Source organism: Pseudorasbora parva, chromosome 22 (genome assembly GCF_024679245.1).
Source record: "Pseudorasbora parva isolate DD20220531a chromosome 22, ASM2467924v1, whole genome shotgun sequence".
Taxonomy (NCBI): Eukaryota; Metazoa; Chordata; class Actinopteri; order Cypriniformes; family Gobionidae; genus Pseudorasbora; species Pseudorasbora parva.
Window position 1 is genome coordinate 28,926,103 of NC_090193.1, and position 24,824 is coordinate 28,950,926.

At 38.8% G+C, this 24,824-nt stretch overlaps 1 protein-coding gene across 2 annotated transcripts in view; it reads right to left on the reverse strand.

Annotated features, from left to right (window-relative positions):
- Nucleotides 1-24,824, reverse strand: part of arhgef10la (Rho guanine nucleotide exchange factor (GEF) 10-like a) — a 187,879-nt gene that overhangs the window by 30,426 nt on the left and 132,629 nt on the right. For both annotated transcript variants that reach the window (XM_067432393.1, XM_067432392.1), the window contains 3 exons: nt 7,858-7,944; nt 3,299-3,510; nt 1,571-1,728 (listed from right to left, as the gene is read on the reverse strand). In XM_067432393.1, coding sequence (XP_067288494.1) covers nt 1,571-1,728; nt 3,299-3,510; nt 7,858-7,944 — 457 coding nt within the window. The remainder of the gene's footprint in view (nt 1-1,570; nt 1,729-3,298; nt 3,511-7,857; nt 7,945-24,824) is intronic.

A 24,824-nucleotide genomic window follows, 5' to 3' on the forward strand; every position in this document is an offset into this window, starting at 1 on the left:
AACCTACCTAAGCATTGTTGTGCACACCCTTTCATGGAAACTGTATTCCCTGAAGGCTGTGGCCTCTTTCAGCAGGATAATGCGCCCTGCCACAAAGCAAAAATGGTTCAGGAATGGTTTAAGGAATACAACTTTGAGGTGTTGACTTGGCCTCCAAATTTCCCAGATCTCAATCCAATCGAGCATCTGTGGGATGTGCTGAACAAACAAGTCCGATCCAACTTACAGGACTTAAAGGATCTGTTGCTAACATCTTGGAGCCAGATACCAGAGCATGCCTTTAGGGGTCTAGTGGAGTCCATGCCTCTATGGGTTAGCAGCAAAAGGGGGACACAATACAATATTAGGTAATTTTGTTATTCCTGATATATATTAAATATATGTATTTCAAATCCAGCCTGTACTTCCCCGGGAACTTTGTTTGTAATTTCTTTCTTTCCAGTATATGAATACCAATATTCAATCACCACACTGCACATCAGTATAATTAATCTTACTTTCCACTTCAGTGGAGGTAATTCCTTGTTGACAGCCAGGTAAGTAGTGCAATGTGATAAACCCATTGTGCCAGGGTTGTCTGCCTTGCACCACCCCCAACATACAAGCAGACACACAGCGAAGTCTCCCGCTATCTATCATGTCCCCGAATGCAAGAGTTCTGCATGCCCGCCTGTCTCGTGTTGTCATTAGCCCACACTTACAGCAAATGAATAAGCTGCAGACGTGGACAGAGGACAGACTTGTGAAATCATAAATTGCTTTCAAGGTAATCCCGAATCCATTGGCTTTCTATCTAACTAATACATACCCAGAACAATCTTATCGCCCCTGTCTCATCTCTGAATGCATTCAGAATACATGACAGAACTAATATCTTTCACATACTCACTGAGGCATTCATCTTCAACAGAGAAGGGACAGAAAAAAACATCCTTAAATGTTTGAATAGAAGGTTGATGAAAGAACAAATTGAACACGGGGACAATCAGATTCATTTGTACTATTAATTTGATTTGATTACCCTTTCACTCTATTGAGTCTCTTTCATTTGGGGACATACTAATAATTGCCACTCTTAATTATCCCACCCATTTAGTGTTTAATCCCATTAGTGACAAAAAGAAGAGAAAACATACTGAATGCAACTGTCCATTTCTGTGCTAATGTGATAAAGAGAAAAAAACAAGCCTAATAGGATAGAAATAACATACACATTTATATCCAAAGTGATTATCCAAATCCTAAACAAACAGAGTATGCAGAATAAATAGCTTTGTTTAGCATAATGCATAAAAACTAAAGAGAAACAACTATATCCTCACACATGATGAGCTCTTAAAGTAATCAGAATATATCGCAACTTATGTTTTGTTCACATAAAAGACTAGGCACAGTCATATTTACCAGTGGGAAACTCTACAATATCCATAAGGAACTTTTTTTAAATTACATTTCATTTCCAACTTAAATTCATGACAACTTGGAACTCTTCATGCGCACTTGAAGGCAGCATGAGTGTAGAAAACTCCACATCAGTATAATGAGACATCAAGCATTATGTAACTTGTACCTCCCCGATGTCTCCCATAAACCATCAGCGTTCCATCCCGCAGGCCAGCGAACAGGAAGTTACCGGAATGTCTGAGACATAGAACTGGACAGCCCTCTGGGTTACGGAGGGTCACGAGACACTGGGCGGCTGTGTCCATACTGCCATAGAACAGGATGCTTTGGGAGAAAAACAAAGAATATACAAGGACATCTATGTGGGAAGTATAATCTTAAATGGAAGAAAAGAAAGCCAATGGTTTATTCCTACTGTGCCTTGATACTGTGTAATGATATTTAAAAAAAAAGAACATTTCTGTTCTCTGTATAGCTAATCAGTCCCTTTCATTTGCTTAAAGAATCTCTCAGAATACCTATTGTTCTTCTCAACCTTCATAAATGATTGAAAATCACAGTGATTTTAAAAATGTCTCCACAAATCACCTACTCAAAAGTTTTAACATTCGTAGTTTCTAAAACTCATGCAAAGCTTTTTTTTTTTTTTTTTTTTGCCTAGTGAGCATAGTCATCGCCTGTTTCTTAAAAGCGGTGTACACTGCAATGGCTGTAATTGCACCTTAAATCTGATTAAGAGGCTTTTACCTCTCTCACTTCCCCTATTGCTAGACATGTGCTCAAAACAAACAGCTATTAGGCTATTAGTCTTGGCAACCGCCTTTTTCTTACACACTGCAGTGTGACCTGACAAGAAAATAAGGCAGCATTGATGGTGCATTTCATTTACATAGAACCAAAGCAGCATCAATATATTTGATACTAGAGGCTTAGGTGGGTTTAGTTTCCTTAGAGCAAAGATGCTGTGTAAAGATGCTTTTAGATATTTAACATGGCATCTGCAGGGTTTTTTAAATCAAATTTTAAGACCGGCACAAATAAAATGTATACCATATTATCTGGGGTACAGCAATGTCTTTGGTAACATCTAAACCATAAAATGGCACTTATAATCCCTTATAATGTTAACGCCTGTATAAAACACAGATGTGCTTTTAGAAAAGTGACAAGTTTGCAGGTATGATATAAACACCAGAAGGTAAACATTGTCATAAATCATTAATACTTCCCTCTGGTCCTTTTGAACCAAAACTTACTGAAATGTTCATCGGAGTGGTCCAAGACCCTAGGACTTTTGTTGAACTTAAACCACGAAATACATACAACATGAGTTTTGAGGTTTGAATTTAAAAGAAATATATAAAATCAGTATAGTATATATAGTAATTTAAAGTTAAATTTAAAAAAAAAAAAAAATATTGGTATTGCATTAAAAAAATTGTTGATAACATTAGTAATTTAAAGTAAAAAAAAAGAAAAGAAAATCTAGGTATTGTATTAAAAAAAAAACATCAATATGAAATGAAAAAAATTACACATAATTTTAGGTCTTCGGGTCATTTTGACCCATGAGGGAAGGATTTGTTACAAAGTGCGAGGGAGGGATGAGGGTTTATAGTAGGTCATAAGCATTGGCTTGGTATGCGGTATTCATTGACTGCGAACTGCTCTGAAACCATGAGCCTGTAGAATGAGCAGCAGCGTAAGTTTAATATTCACATGAAGTTATATTGAGATTCCTGTTTTTCTTTCCCCAAATTTGATTTGATACCATTGACAAATTTGATGCAACTGAATTTAAGAATTTTTAAATCATTTTTTTCCTAATTTACCAGGTACTTTAATATTTTTAACTGAGGAACATAATACACATTTTTATATTAAACAGTCTTACCTGCCATCATCAAGTCCAACACAGATAGTATTTCCAACTCCTGTGGAATTGTGAGGGCCGGATTCAGCATCCTCTGAAGGGGTGGGCTCAGGGACATACTCCAGACACATCACTCGAGCGCCCATCTGGAGAGATTTTACAAGCCGCGGTGTGGGTCTGTTCAAGGAGAATATGTCCACCTGGCCACAAGAGGAATCACCTCCACTGGCTACCTGCAAATTCAGAGCAAGGACACTACTATTATAGGCAGTCATCCAACCAAAACCACTTTCACATACATGATGGTACAGGTAGGGAAAGAAAATAACAGAGGAAGGGAAGGGTTTTTCTGCCACTTTCAACCACTCCCTCTGCTTTGTACATTCACTCCCAGTGCTGAGAAGCACACTGAGAAAATTTCAAACAGTAGAAAACTCCTGCACTTCCTGTGTACTTTAAAGCTTCCTAGCCCTATTATTTTATTCTTGTCAATTTCACGGTAACCGCAAAGTAAAATTCAAACTCATAGTCTTTCACTTGATAAAGTCTCTAAAATTCATACGCCATCACCCGTAATGCAGTCTCAGTGCGATAACTTCAAACATCTTTTTTTGAAACTCCAGGGATCTTTTCATCGCTGAAGCAGAGGAAAAGGTGGGGTGGAGAGGTGTCTTTTGAAAGCTGCTGAGCTGTTTGACAATGGAGGGTTTCCTTTGGGCTGATGATTGATCGCCTTCTTAAGACAGAGACTGAGATGACAAACTCGATCCTTGGTGAAATTACATGTAGTTGACAGAATAAGACTTCAGCACAGTGCTGCTCATAAATCCATCCTCTGGTGCCTTGCCTCAACAATTGATCTAGGTTCTGCACCCATCCATTTTCCCACCAAGTTGCTTTAAAATGCAAACTCTTGTAACACATTTGGATTGCATTGCATCATAAATTAATAATCCCTCCGTTCATGAAAAATAGTGTTTGTCATCGCCCCCTGCACGGGCGCTCACACTCTCTCATGGCTGCTCATTCATGCATAATGCAAGGGAAGCAACCCGCTTGCTATTAGAAATTAAACGAACTGATCAGCATCCCATCATGCCTGCCACACAAATTGGCTCATCTCTGCTTGTGCGGCACTAAACTGCTCCAATTACAAAATCCATACAAAAAAAGCCTTCGAGAGGTGGTTTAACCAAGGGAGATAAAGGGGAAGAGTATTACAGAGAGTCTGTTGGCCTCATTATAAATAGTCCTTGTTTAGGGGCCATCATTTATGATTACCTCCGGACACTGAGCCCAGTCACTGGGTGATTGGAGTGTAATCCCAAGCAAAAAAAGAAAGAAAAAACAACAGCAGAGTGGGAGGGTTGCTGCCGGACAGCAGAGATTAATTCCCATTCTCAATCATGTTATGTGAGCAAAATGGCCCGGCTAAATATAGTCTTTAACCTTACAGTTCCCCTTTAATTTGCATGCAATAATTTGTCTGATTTGTATCACAGTGTAAAATCTGGACGGCCAAGGTCTCGTGGGCTGGGAAGAGCGAGGCAGAGCAAATAACGGCCTGTTAAGGCAACACAGTGGGAGATAGGGAGGACTTATCTTCAGGCAAGAGGGACGGAAAATAACTAAAAATCCCTGCGTTTTTTTGCTACTCAGCCGCAGCCTCTAGCAGGCCCACTTTCTCCTGCTTTCTCACACAGGCACAAATCCATGTGTGAGAACACGGTGTTGATCTACCGCTCCTCTTTCAGTTCAATTCCTACATAGACTAGGTGGAATTACAGCTCCCTGACAAACTCATCAGTACTTGTTTGGGGGAGTAGATATCTGGAATCATGCCCTGGACGCATCCCTGTTTTTTTGGCCAGAAAAGCCGTGAAAACAAGTCTTAGAGCCAAAGCTCTGGACACCAGAGCATTAATTAGGCTAAAATTGACTAAGAGCCTAAAGGGAGCAAAGATAGCCTGGGGAGAAAGACTTTATCTGTCTATTTGTACACATTCAAAGATTTGTCTTTGACATCCTTTTTGCGAAGTGTTTTAGATTTGCTTGGCTTTACAGATGATAAATAGAGGATAGCAAATGTGTAAATAATGCTGTGCACCAATCAGAACCGAATTGAATATGCATTTTAAAATCCAGTCCAATTCTTGATGTGCAGTATTATATATACTACATTATATATACATTTAAAATACATGTACAAAATTAAGCACCTATTCATGCAGACTGCTTCTACAAACATTTGTGAAACAATGGGTCACTCTCAGGAGCTCAGTAAATTCAAGCAGGGTACTGTGATAGGTTGCCACCTGTGCATTCGTGAAATTTCCTCACTAATAAATATTCCACAATCATCTGTTAGTGGTATTTTAACAAACTGGAAGCAATTTGGAACAACAGCAAATCAGCCGGAAGTGGTAGGCCACACAAAATCACAGCGGGGTCAGCGTATGCTCAGGCGCACAGAAGCCGGCAACTTTCTGCAGTCAATAGCTACACACTTCAAAACTTTGTGTGGCCTTCAGATTAACTCAAGAATAATGCGTAGAAAGCTACATTCAAGCCTTACATCACCAAGTGCAATGCAAAACGATGGATGCAGTGGTGTAAAGAAATTCCCATAAACACACTCCTAAACCCTATGGATAGCCTTCCCAGAGGCAATGAAGCCATTATGGCTGCAAAGGGTAGGCCAACTCCATAGACCCTACAAAATAAGAATCAGATGTCATTAAAGTTCCTGTGCATGTAAAGTTAGGTGTCTCAAAACGTTTGGCAATTGTGTGTTTGTGTTTGTGTGTGTAAAGAATTGAAGTATAATTCTTCTGCCACTAGTAGCACCAAAACTCATATATTATTTCCAAACTTGCTTCCCAAATACAGCTTCCATACAAAAAAATTAAAAGTAGATCTGCCTAAAAAATCATGCCATTGACATCAACACATCATACAGAGCAACTACTCACTTTGCTCATTACTAACCATATAAACTAAATAAATAAATACAATTCCAGGAAGTACACTGTGAACACAGGCAAAAATGAGTATCCGAGCCCTTAGCCTTAGAAGAGAATTGGTGGATGACTGGCTGCATTACTGTCTTGGACTGATTAGAAACAATATCATTATTTTGATCTAAGCTATGAGAAAAATTCTAGCAGCCCATCTTAGAGTGATCTGATTACTGGCACTGCTCATTTGGAACACTAGCAGTGAAAACTGCCTGTTGTGATGATGATGATGATGATGATGATGATGTGCTATCAGTGACTTATAAGTTGGAAGTAGCAAACAGCTGAATCATTTCCTCTGTTCTCACATCTCTCAGTCCAGTCGAGTTCACTGAGAAAATGGCACCTGCTATAAGCGGAAGATGTGTTGATTGCTTTAGGGGTTTCTTTAACACTGATATAAGCTTGTACAGCCAGACTTTTGACTATCAGGATAAAGTCTGGTTCACATCGTAGTTTATTATGGCCAAGAACTGCCAACTTAAACAATCTTCGACTTGGGTTCATCTGAAAAATCTGCAACCTAAATAACAAACCTGTGGATTACAAAAGAAAAAAAAAACAGACTTGGGGTCTATCCAAAAGTAATAAACAATGATTATTTCACAGCCATAACTTAGAAAGCAAAGCAGAAATATTAGCTTTCTTGCTACTAAGTGCCTCAAAGAATTTTTCTCAAAGTCTATTTTTCGCAGATTTGACATCTTCAACCACACAAAATCTGTTGATGTTACTATTCCTTCCCCAAAAACATTACCCTGCCCTGTTTGATTGTATTTAGTCTTATAGTATGCAGCAGACCAAGCCTATGCATTTTCGGAACAAAAGGTATAAATTCAAAGTACAGCTGCAAATCACAAACAAATCTGTTTTGAATGTTGCATAATAGCACTGAGACTAATAGAAGCACTCAGATATGTTAAAAAAAAAATAATAATAAAAAAAAAAATATTTGACCCTACCCTTTAAGCTACAGAGTTAGATTTGGATTCAGGATCAGATGTCAACGAAATTATATTTTAGATATGCAATACTAAGGATTTTTGGCACCAGCAAGAGGACCTAATCCAGCCAGATATAATTTCCCACTGAATGTCTCCATGTATCTTTTAAATCCGCCCAAGTCCAACCTCAGTGCTCTTTAGAATACCCACAAAAACAATTAACTCAAAGACACAGGCAAGGGCGTCCTTTTGTGTCCAACCAAGGCTCGAATTGGATTTATCCCCCTGCTTTGGGGGATTATGTGATAAATTGCCCACTGCACCAGAGGAGGGAGGAGAACGAGACTACTGTGTGAAACTTTTAAAGGTGATTTCACAGGGCTTGTTATGAAAAGCTGTTTTATTTTGCAGAGGAAAGTTTCTTTGCAGAATACAAGTTACTTCCAGTGTAACTTAAAGGTAAATGAATGCTTGTCGGTTTTAAATGACATTCAGAATTAAGACCTGTATGGCACAATGGTGAGGAATAATAATTACAGTCTATTCAATCTCTGATGTCACCCTTTCACTGTGGGTGTATGATAAAATGTATATTTTATGTGCTTCTGTTTCTACTTACCCAGAGGTAGCCTTGAGGAAGTGAAGTGCTCGCCGCTGAGAAACCGAGTAGAGCACACTGAACAGGATTATGAAGAGCAGCCTCCAGCTAGAAAAAAAAAGAAAAAAAATGTAATCTTACCTAATGACTAAACATGATAATTTAACAAAGAAAATAATCAGCATTTCTTTTTTTATACAAACTTTACTAAGTTTGTTTACATTTATGCTTGAAACAATGCTAGCACTTGATTGGTGCTAACAATGCCAAGGTCACGGGTTTCGACTCCCATGAAATGAACAAACTGAAAAGGTGTAGTGCAGTGCAAGACGCTTTGGATAAAAGTGTCTGCCCGATGTGCAAATAAAAACTTTTCTTCATAAGTAAATGGAAGACAATTATTGTATTATTACAATGAAGCAGTGTGGCTCAGTTCAAGTGGTGGGTGGCATATTTATGGAGACCATAATGTTGCGTGATATCACGCCATATAAACAGACTACAAACAGCCGCTGTTTGGGAATGTTTATATTTAATGTGAGAATGAAGGCTGAGAGATGGCAGAAAGCACGTCTAATTTAATTAAGGAAAGAGGGGGGGGTGGGGAGTTTGGTATCTATGAGGACTGAATATCTTTTATGTTGCCCCCAGTGGAAACTGGGCATCAATCGCTAGCTATTTCCAGCAGCTATTTCCCATTTTCCCCACTTTCTCAAAGTGTAAATATAAACAGGTCCAAAATAATGCTGGCAAAATGTAGTTTCAGTCAGTCAAGAGCTCTGCCTCTCCTTTCTCCAAACCACTCCCTTCTTTTTTTCCGAGCACACAAAGAATCCTCTCGCATCTTTACCGTTTATCCCATTTTTTTGTATAATTCATCCATCTGCGGTGATAGAAAATATCTAATTCGTAATTAAATGCCAGTCATGGCAGGAGCACATATGGTAGCCTGCGGGCAGCAGAGCTCTGCTGGTGGAGGGAAGGGACAGACTGTGGCTTCTGAGTCACTTGAGAACACTGTTGCTCAGTGAGGAGCGCAGGCAATCTTCACAGGTGGAGATTGCTTTGTCTTCATCCATTCTCCGATGAATAGCAAGTGCATTTGCCTGAATATCTGCTTCGGTCGCAGTCCCCCGGGGTCTAAGACACATGCTACATGATTTCCCCAGCAACACATTTATTCTGAGTTCTCAAACGGCACTTCGCAAAACTACAGTCCAGCTACAGAGGTAATATACTGCTTCTGGTGATTGACTCAGTCTGGCCCATCCTGAATGCTTATTATTATTATATGGGATTTTAAACATGCTTTGCTGACCTTTGGCACTTTATTATAACCTGTCAGCGGGTGAAGGGTTATTTTAACATCTACGGGCCTGTGCTAATTATATAGTATGGCCGAATTAAAATGCATAAGAGTGCAGTTAGATGACTGGTCTTGACTTTAAAACACTAAAACTTACAATTAAGATATCATTAATATAAGTTTGCTTAGCCCATTAAAGAGATTGACCAAGGACAAGGAAGCAACACATTTCATGATTGTATTTCACACTGTGTGTATGTGATGTAATAGAACAATTCTGGTTGCCATTCCTTTAGCAATTTTAGATAACGAGTGGAAATAAGTCTTTATTTGTCAACTATGATGAGATCATTTCAGAAAAATTATACCAAACAGAAAAAGAGGTAATACAGAAAGAAAAAAATATATATTTAAAAAATATATATTTTATATATAAATGAAAACGGTACTTGCCTGACTGCATTGTGCCAAGAGTAAAGTTTAGTAGAGGGCCTTATTGTGTGGAGTTGTTTTTCAGGGGTTGGGCTTGGCCCCTTGGTGAAAGTGAAAGGAACTTATAATGCTTCAGCATACCAAGACAATTTCATGCTCCCAACTCCCAACATAACTGCACACCAGTGCACAAAGCAAGGTCCATAAAGACATGGATGAATGTGTTTGGTGTGGAGAAATTTGACCGGCCTGCACATAGTCCTGACTTCAACCCAACAGAACGCCTTTGGGATGAATTCAAGTGGAGACGGCGAGCCAGGCCTTCTCGTCCAACATTTATAGTGTATATAAATACATGTACGTACGTATGTGCGCGTTTGTGCGCGTGTGTGTGTGTAACACGAAAAAGTGTCATTTACATCCTTTGTCGTTCCACAACTGTATGAGTTTCTTTCCTCTGTGGTACACAAAATCATTTATTTTGAGAAATGTCTCAGTTACAATGGAAATCAAAAAAATGGTCACCAACAATCTTTTTGTTTTCCAAATGGAATGTCATGAGGGAGAGTAAATTACATAATGTTGGGTAAACTATGCCTTAATGAGTTTAATGAGGTCTGAGAATAAGACCTGTTATATTAATCATAAAAGTGTCAATCATCCATGCTCAGTTTGCATTATCAGTAGTTCACAGTCTGAAGCTCAACTCAACTAAATACTCTGAAAACCATTTAATTAGCATCATGATGTCTTATTCCACTAAGCCTCTTGCTCAGATGCAGGTGCACCACTACAGATCCCAAAGGGAGAAGGAGAACAACCGCGGAGAGATTTGATGGAAGACTTCTGTTTGGGTGCTCGTCTAGGGAAAGGGCACTAGGTGAGCTAATTAAACAGAGATTTGTTGATGGAGAAAGAGGGCGGCCACACAGCTGCTGGCCCCAGTGACCCACTGCTCTACATGTTATCCACCCCACCCTTCTGGGTGACGGGCCTTATGCCAGCTCCAGGTGGTGAGTATCTTTTTCTATAGGCCATGAACTCATCTGGAGGAAACCCATATTAGCTTCCCTTCTATCCTGTTTGTGATGCGTCTGCATTTAATCCTGTAATCAAATGCATAGACTGTCAGACCATCTAGACAAACAGGAGACTATCTTTAAAAGGCAGACACCAGAAAATGGAAATGACTAAGATTTTGATGAAAAGTTTTAAATGTTTTTAACCAAATAGCCTTTGGAAAAAGAAACCAACTCATCCACCCATTCAACTCATGAGTCATCGTGTTTGGGGACAGAATCCTTAGAGCAAAACAAATGGAGTCTTATGATTTGAGGTGCATTTTCTGTGACAGCAATCAAATCTCTATTCTACCTGTGCTTTAATGCATTTTAGATGTGATTTAAAAGGTCCTCTCTCTCAGAGTTAATAAGGAATTATGCAAGTTTTAGTCTCCTTTTGTGACTCATAAAGGGACCACATCTCAAATAAAACCGAAAGAAAGAAAAAACAGTAGCGATGGTTAAATTAAATGCTATACTTTGTAGTTCATGCATGATGAACACATTATGAAACATTTCATTTTGAAACGGCAAAATATATTCTGAATTGTAATCATATTAGGGAAAAAACACTAACATTCAAAAGTGTGGGGGTTTACAGTGAACAGTAATTTTATGATTTATTATTATTTAATATAAGCATTTTCTATTTAACTATTTTATATAAACTATTTTCATTTTTGTTGAAACCGTCAGGCGTTTGTGGTGAAAAGAAAAGTCAAAAGAACAGCATTCATTTGACGTATAATTTGAAGTTATAAATGGAATTTCTTAGCCTGACATCGTCATACACAATCTAATCAGAATAGGAGTCTGAAACTGCTCTATTGGGCTGTAATTATTAGGTGTGTTTCAACCAAACCAGGAAAGACTTCAATTTGATAGACCAACAACCAATCAGAGCAACAGAGCAACACAAGTTAGTTGTCAAATGTCAACAGAACTCAACTGCACTGTGTTTCCAAGTCTGCGGTTTTCCCACAGGTTGTTTTCCATGTCCGTGAGTTGAAGCGACCTTAATTATGTGATATATAGACACAGGAATGCTAATTTTAGCAGGCAACCTTGCCAAAATAACACTCATTTTACCCCCCAAACGCCATTTTTTTCCGGAGTAGTATTTGCCGGGTTTTGTTGTAAAAACTTGGCAACCTTGTCTGCTTGCACGCTGGGAAAAAAAAAAAAAAAATCACATTAGAGGAAAAAGATGAGTGTAAACGATCTTTCGGAGTTGTAAAAAAAGAATTTAGGATATACAGAGTACTTACCAACACGATCATCATTTCTGAGAGAAATAGTGAAGGTGAATGCATATACGAACAAATTCTCCGTTTAGGATTAGAACAAATTCAACCCAAGCGCCTTTTATGATGTGGATGATTGTTACTGTTTATCATCTGTCCATTATTACTGCCCTAACAATTTCATTGGTCCAAACGGTTTCTGTTCAGGCATAATTACTCCTCTATGGATCAAGTCCAGACCGAACTGCCCGAGCTCAAATGTTGTGGGCAGGGGTGAGTTCGGCTGGCATCCAGGCTAGACATTATGGTCACTTTTGATAAATTTAATGCAACCTTGTTGAAAAAAAAAAAAAAAAAATACTAAAAAGTTTACTTATGGGCGATGCTATCAATGATACTAAAACCATATTTCACATTAAAACACTTGGATCAGCTGGGATTCCACAAGAACATCATTACATAAACTCTGGTTAGCATTTAATCCACAAAGCTTGGTTAACACGAAGCATATCAAACCGAATAAAAGTCTAGCCCGAGTCACTACAGCAAAGCGACACTTCACTCCGATGAAAGAAATCTCAAATCCTCCTGACAACAGCATCACAGGCGGCTCCCACAAGTTAACAAACACTAATAGAACTCTGCTGTTGGTTATTAAGTGATAATTGCCAGGCTTTAGAGCCCTTTTTACCACTTCTTCTTTGCTCTTAGCCTCAGGGTAGAGGAAGTGAGGCAGGGAGAGCCAAGATAGCACAATAACAAAGCGCCAATGCTAACCTGATCACAGCTTGAAAAGCACACTGAATTTGTATTTGTTTGACGGGCTAAATCAGTGCTAGTCCAGGGCTCATTCTGTATCGTAGCGTTCACGCTAATCCTTGTGGTGTGGAGGAGAGCTGCAGACACTGGGAACTCAGGGAAACGCTGCATGATACAAGGCTGACATGGGTGCGTTTAGCATTCTGCTTCATCGCAGGATTAGGAAGAGGGAAATAAGAGTGGATTAGCCTATAGGAATTCAATACACGTGTGGGAAAGGACCGGTGACAGGGCGGTAAGCCTAAAGCACTAGAGGGGTCGTGGCAGTTTAGCCTGAATGTGACTGAATTAATATAAATCGCCCAAGTCCCACCCTTTGAAACAACGGCGCCGTCTCAAAGACATTGATATGTTAGTTGTTTTCCAATATCCCTTGGTGACTCTAACACAGATGGACGACAGGATCAAAGATGAAATGAGCTGCAAGTGTTACGATTTTATGAGCTGGATGAAATTCAATCATTTAAATTTCACGGACCAAGATAAGCAAAGATCAAAGTGTCAACCTGCTGTGCTATCTGTTATGCATTTTGCATAGAATATTTAGAGTAATGTGAGCAGAAGTATAAGTTTTCAGTTGCACCTCTCAAATTTTATCCCTCCAGCTACTTGGTGTTGGGTTTACGAGCTGGATTATGGCCTGAGGTAGAACATATGGCTGAGGTATTGAGTAACATATGCAAATTACAAGGAATAGTTCACCTCAGAAAGAAAATCCTGTTAGAACCCTCCCTTGTGTCATTCCAAAGCATTTATAAAAATGTTCTGAATAACCCGCCCACTCTTTTTTATGTGGGCAGTCATTTTGGGCTGTCAAGCTCCAGAATGACAAAAAGAACTATCAAGTGGTTCAAACAATGGATGCACTATATTCCAAGTCTTTTAAAATCATATTTGTTTGTGTGAAAAAACGGACTGAAATTTAAGTCTTCATTCCATGAAAATCCTAAAATCTGCCTTTGCTATTTTTGGCACAATCTTGAGAGTAGTACTGATGACGAATGAATCCTTTGATTCAGATCTTTTCAACAAATCACTCGATCCAGTTCATAAAATTGGTCTAAATGATTTGTTCCCAAATCTGACTGAACTGGTTCTTGTGATTAACTCACTAACTCAATGATTAATGTTGGTACAGCTTCAATGGAGGGAATTTTAGGTGAATAATGACCTATGATTTGTTCAATTGCTACAGTATCATACAGCTTTAGAGGACTTGAAATACGACTATGGTGCTTTTTTGTTTACAGCCCCAGCCCCCATCATTTACATAATGAAAAGTGTATTTCCAAAATTCCACATTAATACTGTGGTTTGGAAGAACATGGGTAACTAGAGTAAGTAAAATAATGACAGAATTAAATGGTAAGTTCACCCAAAATTTTTAATTCTCTTATTAATTACTTACCCTCATGTCGTCCGACACCCGTAAGACCTCCGTTCATCTTCAGAACACAAATTAAGATATATTTTTTTAAATCCGATGGCTAAGAAAGGCCTTCATTGACACCAATGTAATTTCCTCTCTCAAGATCCATAAAAGGCACTAAAGACGTTGTTACAAGTTTCGATTAATTATTCACGTGATTTCAGCAGTTTGACAGTTTGACACATGCGATACGAATCATGAATCAATTAGGCAAGGCAAGGCAAGTTTATTTGTATAGCACATTTCATACCCAATGGCAATTCAAAGTGCTTTACATAGAAATTAATTAAAATAGTGGTAACAAATGCATGAGAAAAAAAAGAATACCATATGGACGAATAAAGAATTAAAAACAAGCATAGTTAAAACAGTCGTAAAGATATAGTAATTAAAATAATAATAATAATAAAAAAAAATAAAAAAAAAGATAAAATAAAATAAAATGGTCAGATCCACAATAATGATCTGATATAAAAATAAACATTCTTCAGTTTACAGCCTACATACATGTACCATCTTAATTAGAACACCTCTCATTCATTTCTTTCTCAAACACGTTCATAACATCCATTTTAATCACTATTCCCTGATTTTTACTCAGGAACCTTCTTGTTAAAACCCTTACTCACTCATCATACCCTCCACAGATTTACACATACTCAAACCTTATTGTCAAACTTACTATTTCCATCAAACCCAGTTTTCACTCATCATATTCAACTCAAAAGAACATATAAAATAAACAATAACCAGAGATAAGAACAAAGGTAAACTAAAATAATTATAAAAAGAATAAAGAGATAAGATAGGGTGCAATCAGTCGGACATACAGTGCTCAGAGCTCATTCAGTAAACGCACAGCTGAACAGATGTGTTTTGAGTCTGGATTTGAATGTGGCTACTGTTGGAGCACATCTGATCTGTTCAGGAAGCTGGTTCCAACTACGGCTGGCATAATAGCTAAAAGCAGACTCTCCTTGCTTTGAGTGAACTCTTGGTATTTCTAACTGACTTGATCCTGCTGATCTGAGTGATCTGTTGGGTTTGTATTTAATCAGCATATCTGCGATGTATTGAGGTCCTAGCTCATTGAGTGATTTATAAACAAGTAATAGTACTTTAAAATCGATCCTAAATGTAACTGGAAGCCAGTGTAAAGACCTGAGGACTGGTGTGATATGGTCATATTTTCTGGTTCTGCTCACAATCCTGGCAGCAGCGTTCTGTATGAGCTGCAGCTGTCTAATGGTCTTTTTAGGAAGGCCAGTGAGAAGGCCGTTACAATAGTCCACCCTACTGGTGATGAAAGCATGAACGAGTTTCTCTAAGTCTTGCCTGGAGACAAAACATCTAATCCTTGCAATATTTTTCAGATGATAGTATGCTGATTTAGTTATTGCTTTGACATGACTACTGAAACTCAGGTCGGACTGTAAAATCACTCCAAGATTCCTGACTTGATTTTTTGTTATCAGGCCTTTAGCCTCAAGATATGCGTTCACCTTGAGAATTTCATCTTTGTTTCCAAATGTAGTGATTTCGGTTTTGTCTTTGTTTAACTGAAGATAGTTTTGGCACATCCAGTTGTTAACTTCATCAATGCATTTGCACAGGGAGTCAATGGGGCTGTAGTCATTAGGTGATAGTGCTAAGTAGAGCTGGGTGTCGTCAGCATAGCTGTGGTAAGCAATATTGTTCTTTTTCATTATTTGGCTCAGTGGCAGCATATACAGGTTAAACAGGAGAGGTGCTAGAATTGACCCTTGTGGGACTCCGCATGTCATGGACGTCCACTCAGACTTATGGTCTCCTATACTCACATAATAACCTCTCCCTTCTAAGTATGATCTGAACCATTTGAGGACCATTCCAGAAAGCCCAACCCAGTTTTCCAGCCTGTCTAGAAGTATGTTGTGGTCAACAGTATCGAATGCGGCACTGAGATCCAGTTGTACCAGAATTGATGTTTTGCCTGTATCAGTGTTTAAGCGAATATCATTTATAATCTTTATGAGCGCTGTCTCTGTACTGTGATGTGGACGGAAACCAGATTGAAAATTGTCAAAGTATCCATTTGAGTGTAAGAATTTGTTCAACTGATTGAAAACAACTTTTTCAATGATTTTGCCTATGAAGGGGAGATTTGAGATTGGTCTGTAGTTGCTCAGTATGGAGTTATCCAGATTTCTCTTTTTCAGAAGAGGCTTAACTATTGCAGTTTTAAGGGCGGTTGGAAAAGTCCCATAGAGGAGTGAGGAGTTTACCACTTCTAGGAGATCTGCTTCTAAACAGTTAAACACACTTTTGAAGAAAGAAGTGGGGAGTGTGTCTAGGGCACAGGTTGATGTTTTAAGATGCTGTACTGTGTCTTCTAAAATTTTGCAGTCAATAGCGTCGAAATCTGACATGGTAATTTTCCGAGGGTTTGGTATGATCTGACTGACCCCAGAGCAACTAGAGGATGTGCTGATCGCCTTTCTGATATTATTGATTTTCTCTGAGAAGTAGGAAGCAAACTCACTGCATTTACTGTCTGAGAGCATTTCACTAGGAGTCTGACTCGGGGGGTTTGTTAGTCTCTCGACAGTAGCAAAAAGAGTGCGCGTGTTGTTTATGTTTCTGTTTATAATATTTGAGAAGAAGGTCTGTCTAGCTTTGCCTAGTTCAACATTGAAAGCATGAAGGGTGTCTTTATAGATGTTATAATGGACTACAAGTTTTGTCTTCCGCCACATGCGTTCAGATTTTCTGCATTGTCTTTTCATTATTTGAACTGCTGTTGAGTTTCTCCAAGGTGCTTTTTGTTTGGTACTCTTTTTCCTGACTTTCAGAGGAGCAATATCATCAATTACACTCTTAACTTTTGAGTTAAAGGAGTCAAGGAGAAAATCAACAGAGTCTGCAGATATGCTTGGTGTTAGAGATAAAGCCTTCATAAACAGCACATTAGTGTTCTCATTTAAGCATCTCTTTTTGACAGAGACAGATCTAGCTTCAATGGCAGGAGAGATTGATATATCAAAGAAAATACAGAAATGATCAGACAGTGCCACATCCTTAATAACAATTGATGAAATGTTTAGACCCTTACTGATAAGTAAATCTAGAGTGTGTCCACGATTGTGTGTGGGTCCATTTACATGCTGTGTCAAATCAAAAGTGTTAAGAACAGTCATTAGCTCTTTTGTTTTACTGGATTCAATATTGTCTATGTGAATGTTAAAATCCCCAGCAATAGCAAAACAGTCAAACTCTGAGGAAATTATTGATAACAGTTCTGTAAAGTCCTCAGTGAAGCCTGCAGAGTATTTCGGAGGCCTATAAATAATGATAAGCAGGATGCGTGGAGAACCTTTTAACACAATACCCAGATATTCTAGAGACAAATAGTCACCAAATGATACTTGCTTACATTGATAGAAATCTTTAAAAAGAGCAGCAACACCCCCACCTCTTCTAACAGATCTGCAAACACTCATAAAAGTAAAGTTAGGAGGGGCTGCTTCATTTAGGACTGTTGCACTACAGTTTTCTTCTAGCCACGTTTCATTTAGAAGCAGAAAGTCTAGGTTGTTAGTGGTTATTAAGTCATTGACTAGAAATGATTTGTTCTTAAGTGAACGGATGTTTAAAAGCGCTAACTTAACAGTAATAATTTTTTTCTCCACATTAATCCTATTTTGGCAGGTAACAGGCAGCAGATTATATTGGTTTGTTAAACGGCCTGACATGGCCTTAGACTTTCTTTCACGTAACAGAACAGAGATAGAGAAAGAGGCAGGCACACTGGGTTCCCCCTTGTTTTGTAAACATTTGATAAAGTTACTGTTATCATAGCGGGGACCCAAAACACATTGGGTCCCCAAATTAGCTGATTCATAACGGTTCAAAGCTTTGTTTAGAAATTGGCCCATCACTTTATAATTTATTTAGTTATTTAGGATTTTTTTTGCACAAAAACTATTCTTGTCGCTTCATCAAATTATTGTAGAGCCACAGTAGTGAGATGGGCTTCGTAATGACGTCTTTAGTGCCTTTTATGGGTCTTGATAAAGGAAATGACATTGGTGTCAATGAAGGCCTGTCTGAGCCATCGGATTTCAACAAAAATATTGGTTACACTTTATTTTGATAGTCCACTTTAGACATTCTACTAACTATAAGTAACTTTGCAACTACATGTCAGCTAACTCTCATTAGAGAGTCAGTAGACTGGTAGGTTACGGTTAGGTGTTAGGGTTCAGATTAGTAGAATAAGTTGAGTTGTAGTTGCCAATTTACTTATAGTCAGTAGAATGTCTGTTGGGGGACCGACAAAAAGTTTTAGTAAACATTAATCAGAAAGTCTACAAATACTCTAATGACAGTTAGTTGACATGTAGTTGCAAGGTTACTTATAGTTAGTAGAATGTCTAAAGTGGACTATCAAAATAAAGTGTTACCAAAATATCTTCATTTTTGTTCTGAAGATGAACGGAGGTCTTACGGGTGTCAAACGACATTAGGGAGAGTAATTAATGACAGAATTTTCATTTTTTGGGTGAACTAATCCTTTAAAAAATGGGGGGAGGTGGAAGCAAACTATTTCAACTTTTCAAGATGCTCTGTTTTCTGCAACAATTGATTGAAAAGTTCACATTAGTGCTAGGCAGGATAGTTCTGTGAGTCATTTTGCATTGTGGTGTACTACAGTACCATCTGACATTGGCAAGACATCACTAAGCAACATTCATATTCATACAGGCGTTGATATGTCCCTCCTTATGTCCTGCTCAGTCGTTCTGCACTTTGTGATGCATCCAACTAATGTGATAATCCAACACATCTCTTCATCCCAGCCCGGCCCAACTCTTCTGACATGGCACGACAATCCCAGCATCGTTGAGATGAAAGCAATGGACTGTTCTGCAAATAATGGGCTTGGAAAGACGAGTGGAAGCCAAGAGTTGTCTGGAGCATATAAATCTCTCCATCTCCATATCTATCCCTCTTCGTTTCCTTTTTTCTCTCTCTACCAAGCGGAACGTGTGCACAGGGTAAAGTGGTGAGCCACCAAAATCTCCGCCAGCGCTGAGGATCTAATTGGAGGATGCCACTGCAAGGGACCACAGAGGGGTGTGACAAGAGGGTATCTTTAATCCCCTTGATCAGATGACATGGAACACAGAACAAAAGGTCCTCAAATCCCTACTGTGCTGAGCAGCAGGCACTGTCACCAAGCTGCCATGCTGGCTCAAAGAATGTATCCCAGCTCCACTTTTATACACCTCTTCATCCTGCACAGCTGTACCCCCAGAAAAAAAGCTACATCAAATGTTACAAATGTTCATAATAATTACAAGAAACAGCTACTAATCAGGTGCTGACAAGGGAGTGGTAACGTTAGATAACCAAATCTCCTGCTTCACTTTCAATTCCAGTACATTTCGCTTTTTCAGCCATGGGGGACAGGTAAGGTGGAGACATTTCCACATTAATGGAGGTGGAATGCTAATGAACCACATTTAAGCAGGAGGCACAGTGATCCTGGTTGCTTGGGGTTCCCCACTGAGGCCGAGTTTACACTGCGGCAAGCATGCAAAGAGCTTTAATGCTGATGTGCGACCGGCGCTTAATTTGCAATGGCCCGTGTGGGGTGATGGGTTGAAGAAGACTGACAGCATAATTAGCTTAGAAAAAGACAAACCAAAGGCAATTCACAGCAATACGATTACCAGATTAAGGCCAAGACTGAGAATGTTTCTGTTCCCCTTGTTAAACAATTACTCTCAAAATGTTTCCATACACCAATGAAAGTATATCACAGGAAGTGTTGACGTTTAAATTAACACATTTTGTGCACGCTAAGCTTTGCTCCATGTGGTTATATTAGACCCTGCCCTTGGTTTTCTCCACAAAAACACAGTGGGCGTGAGGAAAGGGGGGGTACTGTGACTGCTTGCTTTAAAAGGCTCTGTTAGAGCACTGATGATTTCCAATAATTAGCACGTAACTGTCAAAGGTACAGATCAACCCCTTTGCAGATGACCTCGCTCTCAGAAAGTGCTGCAAAGCCACTTCCAGAATCTGAAGAACAGATCCACACTGCCCTCTACTGCTGGATAAAGTCACAATATTGAAGCCAGGTCACACATCTGTGCTGCAAAGGAAGAAAATCTGACAAATGTGAATATCTCATCCATCTGAGAGGGACTGCTATTTTAGATTTCTGCTATTATGGTTTAAGAAAATGTTAAAAAAAAAAAAAAAAATCTCCATTTACTCCTAACCTCACCAGACGTTCCAAACCAGTACATTTTTTTTTTTAAATATTTCCCACTGTTGTCCATATGATGAAAGTCAATAGGGTCCGAAACAACATTGGACCCTTTGACTAATTGTATTTACAAAAAGCAAATGACAAAATATTATTATTATTATTATTTTTTGTATATTCAACTATCCATTTAACAAGATAAAAGTGAGTGTTCTCTTTCTGTTTAGTAATACCATTCGTACATTGGGATAATTTTACTGTCAATGCTCTGAAAAATAATGTCCCTAAACACAATGTCTCTTTATCTCCTAATAAGCCCTAAGTTCTGTATTTACAACAGTTCTGATGGCCTTCAGATATCTGAAGTTCACTTGAGATATCATTACGATCTAATATAGCTCTCATGACTGGAGGGGAGAACAAATGGGCTATAGCACAAAGCCAGAAAGGCATCCGGGCTTATTACCAAATTGGCCTTTCGTAGAACAAGATCTCCACACAGATGCTATGATAGCCTTGCTGCCATGGGCTATTCACATAGTGTAATGCGGTAAATCCTGGTCACAACCCTGAGGCAAGCCCATAACAGATATGTCACTGTGCTAGTGGGCTGTTTGGTGCGTACTGCAGTGCTCTGAAAATACCTGGGCTGCTAGCAAGAGTCTCTGAGCCTAGCTGAATAGTTACGACTACAGGAAATATTGATAAAGTATGGGGAAATTTATGATCAGGCAGTCAAGGAGCTTCTGGCGATGGTTCCATATGAAATACTTTACTAGACAAGATTAGACTCTGAAACATTAAAGGTATAGCTCATCAAAAAAAAAATTTAGTTCATCATTTACTTAACCTTTCTGTTCATATTTCATATTACATTATAGTTTTTTGCTTTTCTTCTTTCATTTAATAACCCATGTGTGTGTGTGTGTGTCTCCTTGTTTATATTACATTGTGGGGACCAAATGAGGATAGAATAACCTGAGATCACATACATTGTAAATCATTGTATTCTACACTGTACAATGTAAATGGTTTCATAAACATACTAAATTATGTTTTTTTTAAATGTAAAAAATCCGAATGATTACTGTGATGTCTAGGTTTAAGGGCAGGGGCAGTGTAGGGGGAGAGAATGTACAGTTTGTACAGTATACAAACCATTACTTCTATGGAGAGTCCCCACGCACGCACTTACACAAGGTAAATTGATTCATTAAAGCGCTTTTAAACCACTCAAGCGCAATAAGACGCAAAAAAGAACGCACAAAATGATGTAAAATCAACCGTTTTGGTTAGTATCCTCATAAGAAATGTCTTGAATGAGTTAAAAAGTCTTAAAATGAATGTGATATGTTGGGAGAAAATCGTCTGTGTCAGATCTGCATCATGTGCGTCAGGTCTAATATTCCTGCTGCTGTCTGTGCCATGTTATTCAAAGAACAAAAGAAAAAGAGAAAATCACTCACTGTGCTTGATCTCTTTGGGATCATTTACTTATTCTCATGTTGTTCCAGACCTGACTTTTTTTTTTTTGTGGAACATAAAAAGAGATATTTTGAAAAGTATTCTTTGTCCATACTAATAACAGTCAGTTCCGTCCACTGTTGTTTTGGACCCTGCTGACTTTTAGTTATTTTCTGCAAGAGAAAGAAATTGATTTAGGTTTGAAACGACACGAAGACAAGTAAATGACAGGATTTAAAACTATTTCTTCAATATTTAGCTTCTTCTGCTAATGCTCTATTGCCTGTTTAAAATGAGACTGCTGTCCAGAGCAACCCTTTTGAAGGTTGCAATGTTCGACACCAAAAGTGACCAAAAGGCACCTTCAGAACAAGAGATTTTAAGACTTTTTGGTTGCATGCTGTCACCAGACTGTGCAATGGACAGTGACAAGCTCCAGTCGTGTGTCGGAAGCTTCCGCTGAGTGCAGCGATTTTGAGCCTTGACTGAGACGGCGAGTTTATATCAACACTGGTGACAGGTGCTCTGTGATCTTGACAAAATCACATTTACACTTGCTGTCCAACATAATCTAAATGTGTTGAGGGCCCAATGCATTCGCCCTGCTTGAACTCTGCAGATGAACAAGTGACAGATTAGGGCAAAGCTATTTGAGGGGGAAAAACAAAAGCGCTCTTAATTAATTACAGTGATCCTTGGCGATGAAGGGGCAGATGAAGAGGAGGTTAAGCTATCAGCAATTAATAGCAAAGCCTCGATGAAGCCCCCTGGATTTAGCTCTAAGTCGGGATAGGGATTTTAAAATTCAGCTCAATGTACTGTATACGTGTTTCTATTTACTTGCAGGATATATTGCAGCAAAGGAGAGAAAGTGTCGCAGCAGTCCAGCGGAGATGTGAAGGAAAAAGCTTTTAATCCATGCTGTGGCGTCTGTTCTTCACAGACGAGGAGGAAGATGAAATGCAGAACTCACAGAGGGATCGAAAGGAAGCAGAGAGAGAGAGAGAGAGAAAAAAAACGCAAGCCTTATATATGCACAGAAAAGATTGCAGAAGGCACAACCCTCTGATTTTACGGGGAAAAAATTCCATGCTGACAAAAAACAAAGGAGGAAAAAAAGTAGAATCAACAGAGGGCTGCCATGTAAGGGGAAGGGCACCTTTCTCCAAGACATTTCTGATCTATATTTCATGTGCTCTCCGTCTTAGTCTCATGTGTGGAGCATCAGCTTGAGATGTAAGTTTTGTTTTTTTTCCGTCCTCTTCGTGCTGTAACAGCTTCAAGTCATTGGTGTCATATATCAGTCCCCTCCAAATGGTGCTATAAATAGACTCCATCCACACATTCACTATAGCAAGAGATGTCATGGTGCCATCTCGTCAGCAGTCAGTAGTCAATCACTGAGTTCTGGAGGCATCATAATGTGGACTACAATTTCTTCACTCTCAAGAAACAGTACGCTAGCAGTATTGATGGAATGTAGACAGGAAACAAAACAAGTACGTCCAGACCATGTCAGAACTCACAGTCATTTTAAAACAGGATATCAACCCTCTATATCAATCTGAAGTGGGAAATTCCAATAGGCTATGTTTCCAGTAGATGAAACTTACATTAAGTGCAAATAGTCCACATGTCTTGTTGGCCCAGACAAAATTACAGAAGTTGCCAAATCATTTACAGTGATAATAGCGTAGGGGTAAGACACATGGCAGAAAGTTTTGACTTCGAAAGGTTCGAATCTGCTTCATGCCGAACTCGTTCTACTCCCTTTTCCTATCACATCAGATCAGAAAGGAATTTATTTTCAATAAAAATGAAGAAAACATTCAAAAAGTGTCTACCGTGTGTTTAATAATAAAATGTTTATTGGTAAGGGGTAGGTGAACCCAATATCATTGGTCTTAAAAGTGAGTGGGTCATACAATGGTTCCGGCGCCCATGGATATATGTATTATATGCTTCAGAGGCACAATACATGGCCAGAAAATTGGATGAATCTGCATGCAAACAAGCCACACTGATTTTTGCTTAAGATCAGTGATGCGTTAAGCTTATTGCTTAAAGCCCAAAGCTGCTTTTAAAACTTGAGCAGTGACAATCAAAACAACCATGAGTCACAAAAACAGCATTTGAACTTCAAAAATATTCAAGTTATCCAAAGTTATACTGGGCACTTATCCACAACAAGCTGAAGGCGGCCCTAGTTTCTGTATGTACACTTCATTGGACAGAAGCATGACATGGGTTTACGTACCATAAAAGAGATTTAGAAAACATTTCTCCATTTTTCCCCCTGTGTTAATCCCAAAAAGGAAAACAGTCAAACCTGATACTTCCAAAAAAATCCTTTTCCAGCATGTCTTCCCACACTTCAAAGCACTCGGTATAGGATCTCCACGGTATTAAAAAAACACTGAAATAAGAGCCATCTTCTCTCCATCCTAATGCTTCATCTGGAAACAGATTTTGTTTCTTTCTCTTCCCACGAGACATCTTTATACTCCTCAGTACTTCTAGTGTAGAGCTTTTACAGCTGAAGTAGATCTTTTGTGGAGGGTTTTTTAGCATGTTAAGGGATAGTCAGGCTTTCGTAATATCCACGTGAACGCTACCTGGTTGAAAAACGTACTAACTCCAAATCTTTTGAAACACAATCTAACATGTTACAATTCACAGAGCTGAACTTCACAGCTAGCGCTGTGGCCTGGCAGTTAGCACACATGCCATTTGCCAATTCCATTCCCCCTTTTCATCACCTCAGTATCTCTCATCTGTCTGCATGAATAAAAATGGCAAATAGGTCAACAAAATGAACAATTTGAAGGATGCAAACATGAACATGTACAATCTGACTGCCTAAGATGATTTGACAAGGAGTTTAATCAAGATATGTTTTACATTAGCATACAGGCTGGGCACGCATATGGTAAAAAACATTGTTCCTCTTCACTTGGTATTGCATTTTAGGAACAAT